Source organism: Polypterus senegalus, chromosome 9 (genome assembly GCF_016835505.1).
Source record: "Polypterus senegalus isolate Bchr_013 chromosome 9, ASM1683550v1, whole genome shotgun sequence".
NCBI lineage: Eukaryota > Metazoa > Chordata > Cladistia > Polypteriformes > Polypteridae > Polypterus > Polypterus senegalus.
The window spans coordinates 79,275,859-79,294,741 of NC_053162.1; the positions used below are offsets into that span (position 1 = coordinate 79,275,859).

Here is an 18,883-nt window from a genome sequence, read left to right on the forward strand (position 1 = left end):
CTGCTTCACCAATGCAGGCCCCGCAACAGGGCAGCCAACCGGGTAACCAAAGTCTTTGGGTTCAGGGGGGAGTATGGTTACAAAGCTGAAACTTAAAGGAATTGAAGGGCAACACCAGGTGTGGAGCCTTTCGCTTCATTTGACTCAACACAGGAAACCTCACCCGGCCCGGACACGGAGAGGATTGACAGATTGATAGCTCTTTCTCGATTCTGTGGGTGGTGGTGCATGGCAGTTCTTAGTTGGTGGAGCGATTTGGCTGGTTATTTCCAAAACGAACGAGACTCCCGCCTGCCAAATAGTTACACGACCCAACAGCGGTCGGCGTCCAAATTCTTAGAGGGACAAGTGGCTTTCAGCCACGTGAGATTGAGCATTAACAGGTCTGTGATGCACTTGTATGCCCGGTACTGCACTGAATGGGTCAACGTGTGTCTACCCGGCATGGGGAGGCGTAGGTAAGCTATTGAACCCCATTCGTGATGGAGACTGTGGCTTCCAATTGTTCCCCACGAACGAGAAATTCCCAGTACGTGCGGGTCATACGCTCGCACTGATTATGTCCCTACCCTTTGTAACAATCCCCCCGTTCATGTGACTTGGTGGATTATATATAAAAAAGCAGCCGGAACCGCAAGGAACAATGAAAAATCAACGTGGAAACCGACTGAGGCGGTGTTTGGAAAATTAACAGTCAACGTGACTCACAGGTGCGTGTGGACTGTACACAGACGAAAGCGACTCAGGTAGGGAGTTGGGGGCGGGCACATAAGTGGGCAGTGCGTACTAAACGAGTGCCGTTCTACCCCGTCCTTCGCTTTGGAAGGAGAAAGCGCGACGGCGCTCCTCCAGTTTTCAGTCACGGACAATTGTATGTTGGTTCATAGCGTGCATTGTTGCAATGTTACTTTTCTTGGTGGTTTATTAAATTACGGATTTTTCAAATGTTTATTTTTTCCTCTGTGCTTAAAAATCATTTAAAAAGCGGCCTGATTATGCGGCGTATGCTACGCCGCGGGTTGGCTAGTTTTTTTTAATTTGCCACAGTTCTACTGTAGACTGGCTGTTTTCCTTTCTTCTGTCTTTGCAAGGAATCCCAGTCCTGCTTGATGATGTTGAGATCAGTGCTCTGTGATGGCCATACTATCTGTTGAAGGATTTCATCTTCCTCTTGTGATTGCAGATACTGCTTTTATGATTGTGGAAGTGTGTTTGGGGCCACTGTTATGCTACAGAATGAACTTGGGACAGATTAGACACTTCTGTGATGGTATTCTATGATGGGTAATAATCTGCCTGTACTTCTTAGCAGTGAGCAGAGGGCCAACAATTTTGATCAGATCACCAGCTCCATTTACATAAATACATCCAAGCCTGCAGGAAGCCTCCACTGTTCTTTGTTGTTGCCTGCAGACATTCATTCATGTGCCATTCAGCAGACAACGTGCCTTCTGTTAGAGCTGAATATTTCACATTTGCACTTTGGAAAATTTACCATTTTTCTGTACTTCTTTTTTCATGCATAGATTAATTGTTTGTCTTTATTTCCACGTCAGATGAACAGCCTTCTTGGTCACAACTCTTCCATGAACACTTAATTAAATTTAAACTTCTTTCATCAATAGCAGGGAACTTAAAAATCTGAACAATTAAAATTAAGGTACTGTATAACACAACAGCACTTTGGTAGAACTGTTATTCACTACTGGTGCAATGATATTAAGGTGAATGTTGTGGGCATGCAACAGACATAAAGGTGGACTGGGACCTCAGTTTTCACACACACACACACACACACACACATTTAATTTAGTGAGTCACATCCTTGGACGAGCATGGCGAATCATATTGCTTCATGAATGGCCCATGCATCCATTCACAGTATAACCCCAATTTAACTTTGGCATTTTCACAGATTTAATGTTTTGAGCCCAGAAAGGTTCTAGAATGCAGCAGATGCTTAGTAGAGAATAAATAGAAGCCCTCACAGAAGATAAGTGGTCTTTAGTGGATTGCGAAGGGAGACTGCATGCAAGATAGAAGATGATCAGGGATACTGGCCAAGTAATGGGATATAAGGAACAGCTCAACAGCTGTGATTTATTGCCAGTTTGGTGTCCGCTGTATTATGAAGCATTTCCCTTGGACATAACAGAGGGAAGGTACTACTTCTCAGAGTATGATCTTTGATTGTTAAATGCACAGCTTCTTGCCTTTAACATTTGGTGTGTGCCTATGTGTTTCCATCTTGGTATTCATTACAAAACTGAACAGAAAGTACTTTATATTAATATGTTAATGAAATTGACCATCCTTTTTATGATAAACCACCCATAAATAAAACATTCTGATTATGTCTCTGTCTCTTTTACATTAATAGAATTATCTGTGCTTATTTATTGTCCCTGTCAGATAAACATGTTGAGTTTTCCTCTTTTGTCTGTTACATGGGATGTTTTTTGAAGCACATTGCAAAAACGAAATAATGTGTGCTATTTCATCCTGTCGTGACTCCCTCTATGCATTAAACTAAATTTATAATAGTAGAAATCTGTACTAGAATATTTGAGCAGGGCATTCATGCTCATAACATTCATGTATCATAACCAGTGACGATTCACAGTGGGGTATTTAGACATAGCAGCATACTAATGCATTTAAGCGTAATCACTTTACCTTTGAATATGCCTTTCAAATTCAAAAGAAGGTAGCTTTTAATATGCTTAACATCTTCAATGGCCATTAAATAGACAAATGGACTTCGTTTCAAAAACCAATATCTTTCATGCAGAATTTTTTCTTTTCAAGAATTATAACACTAGAACATTTTTCTCCAATGTCAAAGACACAAGATATTTTAATCTAAAATAAAACTGAATGTGTTTTTGCCTGGGATGCAAATCCACACAGTTGTACCTATCTTTGTCAAATTTCGCATAGATTTCCCATTAGTATGTGGAAGGCGGTAGGCTATACTGTGTTAAAAAATGCAGTCAGTGGCCGCACCCCCATGCAGCGCAGGGTACTCCCACTAGCATTTTTTGGTATGCAAATCCACACCATTGAACCAATCACTGCAAATCTGCACAGATTCGCTATGTGATCAGGAGAAGGCCATAGGTTTCATTCTAATTTTTATTAGTGTCGCCACCCTGGACAATGTTGGAAGGTGCCATCACCCCAAATACAATATGTGACAAAACTATTTGCATTTAGAAGCAGTGATTTAATTTAAATGAAAAATGATGCATAAAATAGATATAAAAAAGTGTAACTAAAGAGTCACAGCAAAACCAAATCAAACAAGTATTTGGCCTCTGGCTCCAGCTGAAGTATTTTGTGTCTTCTAAAACTCCTGTGTTTTAAGATTCAAGTGGAAATGTAAATCATGGAGTCACACAGCTACAAAATGGAATACTGTGGTACATCCAACAAAGTATAGTGCAACAGCTCAATTTTTCTCCAAAGATTCTGGTCCTACATATGGTTTTTCCAATGGAACTGCAGTATCCAGAAAGGGTTCCAGGATCTGGTAATTCCCAAAGTCTTGGCTAGAAGAAGACATTCCAGTGATTTAGCTATGCCCATGACAAGGCATTCCAATGGTTCAGACTTTGTTTTAGGGTTACCACCTACTTTATCAAGAAAGGGAATTCTTAAGTTGCTTCCCATGTCCCCACTTTCAAGATCAGGCCCATACCTCTACTCCAACATTCAGTTTTGGTTCCTAGGAAAGGGCATTTCAGTATCTAAACCTCATGGTTTGGATGGTGCTCTCTGCACTTCAAAGTGGAGGTGTTCTTGTATGCCATTCCACATCCTCAGGAAGGGGTGCTCCTGAGTCTTTGACTAGGTCCCAAAGAGGGTGTGTTTTTACATCCCACAATCAAAACTCCTACTACCTTCAGCTCATATGCTGATTTTATAGAAATTGCTTTTTTCTGGTGTTTGGTTGGATATTTCCGAAAGATACATCCTAAGTGGGTACATATGTCATTTTGCAGTCAGCAACACTATGTGGAGAGGTAGGTTGGAAAATAAAGACTTATTCTAAATAAGGGTGATTCTGAGAAATTAATTCATGCGTTTATTTCTAGTAGGACTGACTCCTGCAATACAGTGTTCACTGGATATTCAAACCTGTTCTTTATACAGCTTCCAGTTAATCCAAAATGCTGCTGCAAGAATTATTATAAGAACAAGGAAATATGAACACATAACTCCAGGTCTTAAATCCTTGCACTGGCTCTCAATTAAGTTTAGGACAGATTTCAAAATCCTCCTTTTAACGTATAAAGCCTTAAATCACCAAGGTTCGGCTTACTTGTCTGAACTTATCATGACTTACAAACCAGAATGCACATTAAGATCTCAAGATGCCGGTCTGCTTATGATTCCAAGAATTAATAAAATAACAGTAGGAGGTCGAGCTTTTAGTTAAAGGCCCATAAACTGTGGAATAGTCTGCCTGCTACTATAATAGATGCCCCTTCAGTCTCAGCTTTCAAATCCCGGCTGAAGACTCACTACTTCAGTTTAGCATATCCTGACTAGAGCTGCTGATTAACTGTACATACTGCATCTCTGTTGTTGGTCATTAGCACTAAAAACAATAAGTAATAAGATAATTATAATTTGTAACTAATCCTCACCTATTCTGTTTCTCTTCTTGGTACTCAAATGTGGCACTTGGTACAGGGGTCCTTTCATTGAATTGACTGGCCCAACACTGATTCAGCTGTGGAATGGCCAATTGGGGGAGGCAGCTTGATGGCCGAGGTCTTCAGGACTCTGAACAAATCCAAATCCTGTTATATGATATCATCCATCCATCCATCCATTTTCTAACCCGCTGAATCCGAATACAGGGTCACGGGGGTCTGCTGGAGCCAATCCCAGCCAACACAGGGCACAAGGCAGGAACCAATCCTGGGCAGGGTGCCAACCCACCGCAGGACACACACAAACACACCCACACACCAAGCACACACTAGGGCCAATTTAGAATCGCCAATCCACCTAACCTGCATGTCTTTGGATTGTGGGAGGAAACCGGAGTGCCCGGAGGAAACCCACGCAGACACGGGGAGAACATGCAAACTCCACGCAGGGAGGACCCAGGAAGCGAACCCGGGTCTCCTAACTGCGAGGCATATATGATATCATCTACTGTTGAATTCTGCTCTGTACTTGCAATGTTTCTGTTGCACTGTTTTATTGTATTGAGGATTACTTGTGTTCTGTTCTGTGTATCATATTCTTTTTTACCTCCTTTTTTTGACTTCCACTGCATGCCCAGCCTACCTGGAAAGGGGTCTCTCTTTGAACTGCATTTTCCAAGGTTTCTTCCATTTTTTTCCCTACAACTTTTTTTTGTGAGTTTTTCCTTGTCTTCTTAGAGCAGTGTTTCTCAAACTCGGTCCTGAGGACCCCCTGTGGCTGCAGGTTTTGTTCCAACCAGACAACACCTGATAGCACTCATCTCATTTAATTAGCTGGTATTTTTTTTTTTTTTCTTTTTGACATTCAGAAAAGCATAGCAGCATGATTTTTACATTTATAAGACATTTATAAATATTTCTGCCTTTGCTATAGATTTAAATGCGAAACTTTCTTTTTTTGATTTCATTATACTTTGCCCTTTCTCTGTGCAGTTTTCCCCCTTCGTTGTATCTTAATAATGAAAATTTAAAAACAAGCAGATCAGACACCCAGGCAAACAACACTGAATAATCAAAGGCTGCAACTATGGTGTCAGACCCACTAATTAGTAAATAATGGATTAATTAAACAATTAGAACACCTAGAAAAGTAGAATGAAAATCAAGATGAAAATATCGTTAAAAAGAAAAAAAATACATTAGTCCTATATAACTGCTTGGTAAATTTAATTTTTTTTTTTTTTTTTAGCAAACTTAGTTTTCTAATTAATATATTGTTCCGGAAACACAGAACTTGGGAACTATCAGTTCACTTAATTAGCCCAGGAGTTCAATTAAAAACAGAAGCTGGTTGGAGCAAAAACCTGCATCGACAGGGGTCCCCAGGACTGACGTTGAGAACCCCTGTCTTAGAAAGTCAGGGCTGGGGGGGCTGTCAAAAGACATGGCCTGTTAAAGCCCTTTGCAGCAGTCCTTGGGCGATTTTGGGCTATACAAAAATCAATTGCATTATATTGTATGTCGTATAGCATTCTTTCAACCCACTTATGCGTGCATTAGACTCAGAGTAATCAGGGGGCTACACTGAATGTACTTCAACCTTTGTGGGTGTGACAACTGGTGTGCATATTGGACAGAACAAATCTGCCCATCCCTTTTATGATGGATGGACCTTTATACCAGAATCACCCATAAATGAAAAATTCTGATTATGTCTCTATTTTACATTAATAGCATTAGCTTTGCTTATTCATCATCCCTGTCAGATAAACATTTTGAGTGTTCCAGTTTTGTCTGTTACACAGGATGCTATTTGAAGCTGCAAAAAGGAAATGATGCATGTTACTTCATCCTTTTGTCAATCCCTCTATGCATTAAACTAATGTTATAATAATAGAAAACTGTACCAGAATCTTTGAGCAGGGCATTTGTGCTCATAATATTCATGTATCATAACCACTGACGATTCACAGTAGGGTATTTAGAAATAGCAGAGGACTAATGCATTTAAGTGTATTCACTAATGCCCCAACAATCCCTATAGACACATCCACATTAGCAAGCAAGGGAAATGCAAGAGCAAGATGGATTAAACAAATAAGTCTGTTTGCTATTGCCCTACCTTTAAAAAAAAAGGTAATTGCTGCAGTTATTGCTATTAGGAAAATGCTGTGGAAAAGCGAGCCCCTGCTGGGTTGCAGTAGTCAAGGGACTGTGCTTATTACACAGCAAGCAAAATCTGGCGAACACAAATCACAGAGAATAACAGATGTGCTTCATGTTCTTAAACACCCTCAGCTTTTCTAGGAAAGATCCGTAAATACTTTGGCTCCAGCTGTAATTGAAATGATAATGTGTAAGTGCATCATTGTAGATAATGTTAAGGTAGAGGCCTTCTGCTAGACCCCACATAGCCAAATGTTGTGTGGGTTGATATAAAGAATGAGAAAGAAATCTGTACTTGGAGTAGAGTTCACAAGCATTTTTGATTTGTTACCCTGGTTTGTATTTACTGTTTTGGGGTGTCTTCCTCTTTCTAACATATGTTTTGTTACCATTTAAGATTATCATTAGACATGACTGTCTTCATTCTCGCTCCAAGGGACTAGCAAGTCACAAAGGGTGTAAAATGCAGCATGTCAATTCAATCAAAGGGAAATTCTTGCACAGGACAATTTACTGTTCATTTTTTATTGATCCATCCGTCTTTTAAAGTAACTTCTTAATCCAGTACAGGATTCCAATAGCTAAAATCTATCTAAGCAGGGTTGGGAACAAGGCAGGAATTACCATGGGCAGAACACCTGTTCGTTGCAGGGCACTCTCACACACATGCACATTCACTCATCTGAGGCCCGTTTGGAGTGGTCATTTACTGTAATCCAACTTGCATCTTTGGGATGTGAAGGAAAAACAGGGGAAAGCCGATACAGAACCCAGGACTATGCAATTAAGAATAAGCATCACTAACCAATGTATAACCATTGCTAACTAACAAATTTATTAATTCCAGTGCTTGAAGTTGGCTTCTACGCACTTCTCAGTTTACATTGTTTTCAGTGCAGTTAATGTACCGCTACCCATTACACATCTCGCTCCTCATCTCATGGTGCTCGCTATTCCTAAGGTGAGTCCTCATCCCCATTTATGTCCATGAATATTAGTGTAGGGATAAATTGGAAACTCCAAGGAGACACCCCCTTTGATTAAATCAATCAATCTCAACTCAACTATAGAATACAGTGATCCCTCGCTATATCGCGCTTCAACTTTCGCGGCTTCACTCCATCGCGGATTTTAAATGTAAGCATATCTAAATATATATCACGGATTTTTCGCTGGTTCATGGATTTCTGCGGACAATGGGTCTTTTAATTTATGCTACATGCTTCCTCAGTTTGTTTGCCCAGTTGATTTCATACAAGGGACGTTATTGGCGGATGGCTTAGAAGCTACCCAATCAGAGCATGTATTACGTATTAACTAAAACTCCTCATCGATATACGATATGCTTCCCACGCGGTGCTTGATTGTTTGCTTTTCTATGTCTCTCTCACTCTCTCTGCGCCTGACAGAGGGGGTGTGAGCAGAGGGGCTGTTTGCACAGAGGCTGTTTGCCTAGAAGATACGGACGCTCCTCTAAAAAATGCCACTTTATCGCGGTGCTTCGGCATACTTAAAAGACCAAAAGCACGTATTGATTTTTTGATTGTTTGCTTTTCACTCGCGCTGCTCTCTCTCTCTGACATTCTCTGCTCCTGACACGCATTCTTTGAAGAGAAGATATGTTTGCATTCTTTTAATTGTGAGAAAGAACTGTCATCTCTGTCTTGTCATGGAGCACAGTTTAAACTTTTGACTAAAGGGTGTTATTTCATGTCTAGAGGGCTCTAATAATGTTAACAGTGTGTGAGAGTTTATAAGGGCTTAAAATATATAAAAATAACCATACAAACATATGGTTTCTACTTCGCGGATTTTCACCTATTCGCTTTGGTCTGGAACGCAACCCCCTCAATCAAGGAGGGATTACTGTACTGTCACTTTAGTAAATCCACTCATGGCACTGGTTAATTCTTTCATTCATTCATTTATTCAATCGCTGGTCAATTAATTAATTTGTGGTTTTAGTCACAGGAGGAAAAATGTTACCTCACCTCATATTGTGTTTTTTCTCCTGGACATTCCAAACTACCTCTCAGCCCAATTCAGCAGCAATTCTCTGGGTACCATCACTGCCAAACTTTCACTGGCCTCTCGATGGAAATACACCTATTCTGTCTGTGGACTCTTGGAAATCTTTCTTTAGCATAATTCTTCTTGAAATATAGGCATTAAAGATCACCTCAGGGAATGGATTTTGGTCACTTAGATCATAGGTGATGGGCCATGTGGTGGCTTGTGATGATGAAAACGTATTCTTGCTGCATTTCTTTTTAAATTTGGCTGTGGACCACTGTCCAATGTGATTAGTCACACCGTCTCAATTTTAGTCACTTTCTTTATGTTTATTATTTTCCCTCATAGGAATGTGGTGTTCTGGTGGGATGGGTGTTTTACTTTATTATCTTGTAATTTCATTCATCCTGCTTTTTTCTGCATAATACTTATTCTCTTGAATAAAAATGTGTTAAAAAAAGAAAATATAATCCGTTCTGGAACAAATTTTAGACATCATTCTTGAATAGACTGCATCTCGATTGTACAACAGTTAAATGTAGAGACATGTGTGTAGCTTTTAGTATATTCTCCCTGTGTGAATGTGGATTTCCTACATTTCCACATCCTTAAGGCTTGTTTTGTGGGTTGATTTGTCACTCTAAACTGATCCAGGGTGGCGACAGGGTGGGTCTCAATGCCACCCTGTCCAGCACTGTTTCTCCTCAGCTCTTTATTGGACCAAGCTGGTTCAGCTAATGGGTGTATGGATTTGCTAAAAAACAGTTATAGTGTATCATTTCCCTCTCATTTCACTATGATGTAAAAATTTAAGTTATATAAAGTCAAACCTGGGGCAGTGGTACAGCACCACAAAGCATACATGAAATTTAAAACAAAATCAAGTAACTTTAACATTCAGTTATAATAACTCACCTGGCCCAGGGTGCACTCCATCCCTCCCAGGAAGTCATCGTCACGAGTGCCAATGCTGCAGTGCCCATGAATGTCATACACCTCAAAGCGAAGTTTTTGCACTTCTTCAAAGTAATAATCCAGTGTAAAGACTTTGGAGAACACAGGGTGCAGGTTACTTTTGATGACTTCAGTCCTGTCAATCTGCAGCCAGACAAAAACAATATTAGAATATGTTAGCCAATTTCTCAATTAACACTAACCATCCTTTACCATCATTTTCTCACTCCTTCCTTCTGGCAAACAGTGCAGGTCTAATGGCACTTGCATAGATTCTGGGATTGTTATTATGCAGAGGTCATAAAATTGCTGAGCAGACAATCATATGAACAAATATTATAATATAACAGTGTATAAACAAATACATATATATTGTATATAACTGTTGTCACACACGCGCACATGGTAGGCAGTCTAACGGTTTAACTTGGGTAAGATGCTGGGTCAAGGGCTGATGAACAGTACTAATGCCCTTTCTCTCTTTTCCGCAGACCACCATAAGAAAAGCCCAGCTAAGACTACGCCCACTTCTGCTGCTACAACACACCTTCCTGCAGACCACATTTCTGTTTGAGATCCCGCCCCTTCCTATCTTCCACCTATAAAACCCCAGCACTCCACTCTCCAAATCAGTCATTGTTTTTGGCTCACTCTGTTCTGACTTCTTGTTTTCCTATTTTTAATTTGATTACTGGTGAGAATATATGGGGTGGAACCCCATAACCTTTATTGTTCTCTCTGTTTTTTCCACACTGTATATATACTTTATACCTGTATATACCTGTATATACCTGTAAAGTCAATGAAACTTATGGGATATTAATCTGGTCAGTTAAGTAGCAGAGGGGGTTGTTAATCAGTTTCAGCTGCTGTGGTGTTAATGAAATTAACAACAGATGCACTAGAGGGGCAACAATGAGATGACCCCCAAAACAGGAATGGTTTAACAGGTGGAGGCCACTGACATTTTTCCCTCCTCATCTTTTCTGACTGTTTCTTCACTAGTTTTGCATTTGGCTACAGTCAGTGTCACTACTGGTAGCATGAGGCGATACCTGGACCCTACAGAGGTTGCACAGGTAGTCCAACTTCTCCAGGATGGCACATCAATATGTGTCATTGCCAGAAGGTTTGCTGTGTCTCCCTGCACAGTCTCAAGGGCATGGAGGAGATTCTAGGAGACAAGCAGTTACTCTAGGAGAGCTGGAGAGGGCCATAGAAGGTCCATAACCCATCAGCAGGACCAGTATCTGCTCCTTTGGGCAAGGAGGAACAGGATGAGCACTGCCAGAGTCCTACAAAATGACCTCCAGCAGGCCACTGGTGTGAATGTCTCTGACCAAACAACCAGAAAGACTTCATGAGGGTGACCCAAGGGCCCCATTTCCTCTAATGGGCCCTGAGCTCACTGCCCAGCAGCATGCAGCTCAATTGGCATTCACCATAGAATACCAGAATTGGCAGATGCACCACTGGTGCCCCGTGCTTTTTACAGATGAGAGCAGGTTCACCCTGAGCACGTGACAGAAGTGAAAGGGTCTGGAGAAGCCATGGAGAACATTATGCTACCTGTAACATCATTCAGCATGAGCAGTTTGGTGGTGGGTTAATGATTGTCTGGGGAGGCATATCCATGGAGGGTCACACAGACCGCTACAGGCTTGACAAAGGCACCTTGGCTGCCATTAGGTATCAGGATGAAATCCTTGGACCCATTGTCAGACCCTATGCTGGTACAGTGGCTCCTGGTGCATGACAATTCCTGGCCTCATGTGGTGAGAGTATGCAGGCAGTTCCTGGAGGATGAAGGAATTGATACCATTGACTGGCCACCACACTTTCCTGACCTAAATCCAATAGAACACCTCTGGGACATTATGTTTTGGTCCATCCAATGCCACCAGGTTGCACCTCAGACTTTCCAGGAGCTCAGTGATGCCCTGGTCCAGATCTGGGAGGAGATCCCCCACAACACCATCTGTCATCTCATTAGAAGCATGCACCGATGTTGTCAGGCATGTATACAAGAACACAGGGGCCATACAAAGTGCTGCGTACAATTTTGAGTTGCTGCAATTAACTTTTGGCAAAATGGACTAGTCTGCCACATAATTTTTTCACTCTGATTTTTGGGGCGTCTTTGAATTCAGGGCTCTGTAGGTTGATCATTTTCATTTCCATCAAACGATGTGGCATCCTTTCGTTCCTAACACATTACCCAGTCTATATCAGTATAGATATCCAGGAGGATTTCTTTTTCCCATTGAGATCTGATGTGTTTTCAAAGTGTTCCTTTAATTTTTTTGAGCAGTTTATATATATATAAACTGTGCGCACTGCACAATAACATGCAGTGAATACACTTGACTTGAGCATTCATAGTTTTCATACTCTTTCTCTGTACGTTTAGCATTTGTTTGCTCAGAGGTTGATGCGCTTGCTGCTTCCTGACCAGCTCTTCTTTTCTCCACCCTAGCGGCCCGCTTCTTCTCTTCTTTTCATCTGCATCTTTTTGCATTAAAACTGGTTAAGTCTGTGTTTAGGTTGCAATTACTTAGTACGTTTTCTTTAATTTGTTACTTAACCTGCCACTTAAGTCTTCAATCTGCCTCAAGAATGATTTAAGATATGAAGAGGTAGGGGAAGTGACAGCGAAGGTGGTAGGGATGAGAACGGTGCCCGTACACATGCGCTGCACAGCCACCCTGCTGGCTGCTGCCGAGAGTTAATTCTACAATAAAATAAAATTAAGATAAAAAGAGGAATGACCTTGGAGGTCAATCATCACCCAAAAGCGGATAGTAGTCATCATGTAGTATATGTGTACCAAATTTCAGGTCAATAGGTCAAGCGGTTTGCAAGCTATAGGTGAGTTAAAATCCTGGACAGACACATGGATAACCACGGTAGCGTCTTATATATAAAGAGATTTTTTATTTACTTATTTATTTATTTTATTTTATTATACTTTTTTAATCCCGAAGGAAATTACTTGGTTTTTCGCATACCCCTTGGGGTCAGAGGGCAGGGTCAGCCATTGTACAGCGCCCCTGGAGCAATTGAAGGTTAAGGACCTTGCTCATGGGCCCAGCAGAGCAGGATCTCTTTTGGCAGTGATGGGAATTTGAACCGGCAACCTTCGGGATACCAGCGCAGATCCTTAGCCTCAGTTCTGTGGAGACATGCAAGTAAGAATTTCACTATACCATGTACACCTGATAATAAACTTGACATGACTTGACTTAAGAGCTAAAGTATGATTTTGAAAGACATAACCAGATGATGAACAGAGATTTACTTGCCACTTGCCATGCAGTGCAGCCCAGGACTGTCAATCATTATGAAGAAGTCATCCAGCAGTGAAATTTTCTTTTGCTGTACTTCTTTATATCACATAGCAAAGCATTTTCACAGTCACTTAATCTAATTCAGGATTGTGGGAGGTCAGAGTCCACCCGGGTAGCATTGAGTGCAAGGCAGAAAAAATACAAGGAAGGGGCAGGTGCCAGTCAATTTCACCCTCATGCAACACAAACATGTATAGCCTGTTCCCTAGTTTAGGTTCAGCTTTTATCGCCTTGGCATACTCAGTTACATCAGGAGCAGACTCATTCTTTGTGGCCCAAACAGGCAATTTTCAATGTTGTTTTGAATATCAAATTGCAAGTTTATTGTAGTGTACAGAAATCTTTCTGCTTGCTATATGGAGTTTATTCTTTGCATGTTAGTCTCCCTACATCCGTAATGCTGGAGTAGGTGGGATGATGGATAACATTCATTATCAATCTAAAGAAGGAAGGCATTGCATAGTTAATCCCGATTTCAAAATTAGTCCTGCAGGACAACTTCTTTCATTTATACCTTTTGTGATTTTGATTTGACAAGCCTTCTAGTACACCATTAAGTGTTGAAATTTTAATTAATGGATTGAGTGAAATTTATTAAGAATCTAGAGAAATGCAAAAAAAAAAGAAATTATATCTAGTCTTATCAAAAGACCACCATATAAGCATATAAGTCTTTTTAGGGTAATTTTACTAAAAAAAATTCTTTTTATTTAGCATCTTCATCAGAGAACAGCATCACAAAAAGTCTGTAAGGTCACTAAAAATAGACACAGAAAAAGGATGGATGTCAAGCTTTTGTAAAGAGTTTGTGGCTTACATTGGTATTATTACAGCTACAATTCCTGAATGAAGTGAAACCGATATTAAGTATAAAAGACACTGTAGATAACCGGATACTAAAGATGTATATTTCAGTGCTCTCAGTAGACTAAAATGGGGTCAATATTCAGATATTGTTCCATTAATAAATAATAAGAGAAGATAACATGTGCATTGGTTTTAAGCTGAAATCATCATAATCAGAGCAGCTGCCTTTCAATCCCTGCTTCAGGTCCCCTAGTGTCCTAGTTCTTTACTTTCTCTTCACAGATTGTTGAAAGGGCTAATAGACACATGACAAGAGCCCCAAGCTAGGCCTAAATGATGAGATTCAGTTCATAAACCTCCAAATACTGCTTATCTCTCAGATGAAATTGGAGAGGATGTTCTTCATCTCATGGTGTGCTGCACACTTACCCACTGTGGACAGCTGGAAGTCTGAACCGATCCTCCATGGATCACTACCCTGACAGGATACAATCCCTGAAGAATAAGCTAGCAGACAGAGTGCTCCCTAATGACAGTGACATGAAAACAAACAAGAGAAGTAGATGCAGTAGCACAAGCATGTGGGCGTTTAGAAAAGAGTGACCAGATGGGCCTCAACCCAGCCCATAAAAAAAAAACACACACACAAACAAAACTGACACAGCAATTTGGTTGAATCTAAAGAGGAAGATCTTATCTTATGGATGTAAATCAAAGACATTAAAAGTCAATTCAGAAAATTCAAGTAGTTGATTCTTTTTGGGGAGGTGCTGATCATGATCATCAGGGCTTTCATTGTTGCATCTGTGGACCATTAAATCAATAAAATTTGAAAATTCTTTCTAGTGTTTAATTGGTGCTGTGTCAATTAAACACATCTCAATATGAGGAGCTGCTATTAACAATTGGGAGTATGGTAGTTAACATCTTAGATTGTATTTTATGAATATAAAAAAAGTATTCCCATTTAATAACCATGCATCCTTTGATAGAATCTACCACTAGTTGTAATAACATAAATGCAAGTGTTAAGGTTACTTTTTCCTAATCACACTTATTTCATTTTTATTGCCTATCCCTGCAGAACTAGGTGCAAAGCAGAAGTATAACTTGGACAAATCAGTCACAGGACACGCTTACACTCCACCAGGGTGAATCAGCTCAGAATTCTCCACACACACATCTTTAAGAAGTGGAAGAAAAACTAGAGTTACTATGCAGACACAAAGATTGGACACACAGGCACATACAGTATGGTGATTCTTCTGGAGCTACTGTATGTAGCAGCAGCATTAACTGATGTGCCACTGTGGCTTACATTCATCACATTGATTATATAATGCCTTTCAGTTTAATATTAGATGTTTAAATGAAGATGATAAAAGAAAAGAAAAGAATGGGTCCTACCCCATTGGGATGGCTAGGACCAAGGAGAGTGAAGCGGAGAGTGAAGTGGGAGCAAACTGATTAACCTGGGTAAGCCTGGAAAATGGCTGTTAAATCAATGATGATTTATTTCTTAGTAGCTTTTCAGCATTTACCAAAACATGATTTATCAGTATGAAAAGATACATGAAGACTGACTTCCAGAAGTAACAAGACTCTTTACAATTTTTGAGATGCTACTGGATTACGGATTATACTTTTCTGTCTCCAATCTTCTGAAAACCCTAGGTTCTTAGCTAGGGAAGCCAGGACCAAGATGCCCATTTAATGACAAGTCTTTTTTTCAGTGAATAGGGGACGCTCTTATAAAAACTGAGACTTTATTATCGCTTTCAGGAAATGGATCTTCTGGCAATTATGTTGTGGATTCAGTCCTTTGCAATTACTTGGATTAAGGAAATAATGTGCAAAGGTCGGGACTAGGCAGAGAGCCCTAACCTGGTTGTTCTGTCACCTCAAAATACTGTAACACCCTAAATCCAGCAGATTCAGCTCTATCTTTTGATGGGCTAACCAGCTGTCAAGATGTTGAAGGAGAGAAACACACTTGCTTTAGGAAAGATCCTGCACATGCCAGTGAAGCCGTATGCTCTGTATGTCCTGCAGTGACAATAAACAGGGACATCAATACAATCCTAAGGATCTAAGAAAGAAGTGGCCTGGGTAGAAGTATGCAATGTTTTTCAAGACCTTTAGGGGGTAAGTGATATAGCATTGGATAGGACTGTCTTTAAAAGACAAAGAGCGAGAACGATGCAAAGGAAGGGATGGCAGTAGTGGTAACACCTTAAGTTTGCATATGATGCCAAAAAATAATGTATGGACCAAAATGTCTTAAATTGGTTTGAATCCTACCTGGCAGGTAGAAAATTCTTTGTTAGTTGTGGTAATTATACTTCAAAGACACATGATATTCTATATGGTGTTCCACAGGACTCTATCCTGGGTCTGCTGCTCTTTTCGATTTACATGCTTCAGTTAGGTCAGATTATCTTGGGGCATAACGTGAGCTACCACAGCTATGCTGATGACATGCAACTGTACTTATCAATAGCACCTGATGACCCTGACTCTGTTGATTCACTGACACATTGTCTTACTTGTGTTTTTGAATGGATGAGTAGTAATTTTCTCAAACTAAACAAAGAGAAAACTGAAATTTTAGTGATTGGCAATAATGGATATAATGAGGTTATTAGAAATAAATTTGATGCATTACAATTAAAAGTCAAGAAGGAGGTAAAGAATTTAGGGATAGCTGTTGACTGTGACCTGAATTTTAAATCGCATATTAATCAGATCACTAGGACAGCATTTTTTCACTTAAGAAATATAGCAAAAGTTAGACCTCTTATATCATTGAAAGATGCTGAGAAATTAGTTCACGCCTAGATTAATGTAACACACTTCTCTCAGGACTAAATAACAAGACATAAATCGATTAAAACTAGTGCAGATTGAAGATAGGAAAAAAAAATCCGAACACATTTCTCCAGTCTTGATGTCACTACATTGGTTACCTGTGTCATTCAGAATTGATTTTAAAATACTGCGTATGGTTTACAAAGCCTTAAATAATCTCACTCCATCTTATATTTCGGAATGTCTGACACCTTACATTCCAAATTGTAACCTTAGATCTTCAAATGAGTGTCTGCTTAGAATTCCAAGAGCTAAACTTAAAAGAAGTAGTGAGGCGACATTCTGCTGTTATGCACCTAAAATCTGGAATGCTGTGGAACACTTTAAAAAACTACTAAAAACACATTACTTTAACATAGCTTTCTCATAACTTCATTTTAATTTAATCCTGATGCTCTGTATATTCAATTCATTATCATTACTATTCATGGTGGCTCCAAAATCCGTACTAACCCCTACTCCCTATTCTGTTCTTTTTCCGGTTTTCTGTGGTGGCAATCTGTGCCACCACCACCACCTAATCAAAGCACCATGATGTCTCTTCATTGATGGATTAAAGGCCAGAAGTCCACGTGACCATCATCATCAAGTCCTTCCATGAGAACCTTGAATACAATGAGGACTAATTGAGGTAATTTATGTTAGGTAGAATGCCTAGAGGTAGCTGGGTGGTCTCATGGCCTGGAACCCCTGCAGATTTTATTTCTTCTTCAGCCGTCTGGAGTTTTTTTTGTTTTTCCTGTCCTCCCTGGCCATCGGACCTTACTTTTATTCTATGTTAATTAGTGTTCTCTTATATTAATTCTTTGTCTTTTTTTCTCTTTCTTCATCATGTAAAGCACTTTGAGCTACATTATTTTTATGAAAATGTGCTATATAAATAAATGTTGTTGTTCTTCAAGTCATGCAGGCAGGTAACTACTAGCTACTAGAACTAACTATTAGAAACTACTAGAACTAGCTAACTACTCGAAATCTAGCCCTCTAAGAACAATTGAAAGCTCAGAGGTAGGTGTTGTTACAGGGAGCTTCTGGAACAAATGGAAGGTCACATCCAAGGGTATAGCTACATATTAATTTCTGGGGGGAATGAGAAAGTACATTAATCACAATTTTACCTATTATCAATCACTTGGGAATGTCAAAAATTATATTTTGGTGGGGGTTTAAGCCTGAAATTACCCTTGTCCTGAATGATATACCTATGCCCACAACTATTCAAGAGATGCCAAGACTTGGCTGGAAGAGACCTTCAGATGGAATTTAAAGCCATCTCACAGCAGGAATGGAGCAAACACACAGCTGACAGAAGAAGGAAGATAGAGAGGCAAGAATCTAGAGAAAAAAATGAGCAGTAAAAAAGTAGAGTGAGTGCTTTGTGTGGGATAGTGGTGGGCAAGTGAGCCAGTCACCCCATCTGACACATGAGTCAAATCAAACTTAAGATAGTCTCAGAGTAGCAATAGACTTTGTTGATTTCTCCTTGTTTATTTTTTTACTTTGAGTGCTCCTCTTTTTGCTATATGGTTGTGAGACCGATGACCTGAGAATCCTTTGGTACTGTGTCTCTGCGGAGAATCCTTGGGTACCGCTGGTTTGAGTTTGTGTCAACAGAGAGGTTGCTCAAAGAGTCCCAAATGAGGCACATTATCTGCATTATGAGGGAGTGCTAGTTACGGCATTATGGCCTTGTGGTGCAATTCCCCAAGGGTGATGCGGCTTGCAGTATCCTCATTGTTGAGGACCCAAGTGGCTGGACCAGGCCAAGGGGATGTGCATGTAACACCTGGCTGCTACAGATAGATGGTAATTTCCGTAGGGTGGGACTGGACTGCATGTTTGCCTGGGTGGTTGCCAACCAAGATCCCAAGATGTTTAATTGTGGTGTATGCTCCCCAACCAGACCTCATCTGACCTGATCTTCTTTGTTTATCTCTTCCTGTAATTTAGTTTGAAATTAAGGCACCACTCTTGCACCTTTTTGCCTCCAGTATGTTGTTCTGGGTACAAATGGAAGAGCTATTACATGGAACCAACTATCTATATGTGCCTTATTGCATTCATTTT

The 18,883-nt window shown here is 40.2% G+C and overlaps 1 protein-coding gene and 1 long non-coding RNA gene across 2 annotated transcripts in view; one reads left to right on the plus strand and one right to left on the minus strand.

Annotated features, from left to right (window-relative positions):
* LOC120535459 overlaps positions 1-10,445 on the plus strand; it is a 43,107-nt gene extending 32,662 nt beyond the window's left edge. The window contains exon 4 of the long non-coding RNA XR_005634901.1: positions 10,286-10,445. This is a non-coding gene — a long non-coding RNA (uncharacterized LOC120535459). The remainder of the gene's footprint in view (positions 1-10,285) is intronic.
* The window catches only part of cpne7 (copine VII), a 263,075-nt gene that overhangs the window by 157,207 nt on the left and 86,985 nt on the right, over positions 1-18,883 (minus strand). The window contains exon 3 of the mRNA XM_039763335.1: positions 9,756-9,938. Within this exon, the coding sequence (XP_039619269.1) occupies positions 9,756-9,938 (183 nt within the window). The remainder of the gene's footprint in view (positions 1-9,755; positions 9,939-18,883) is intronic.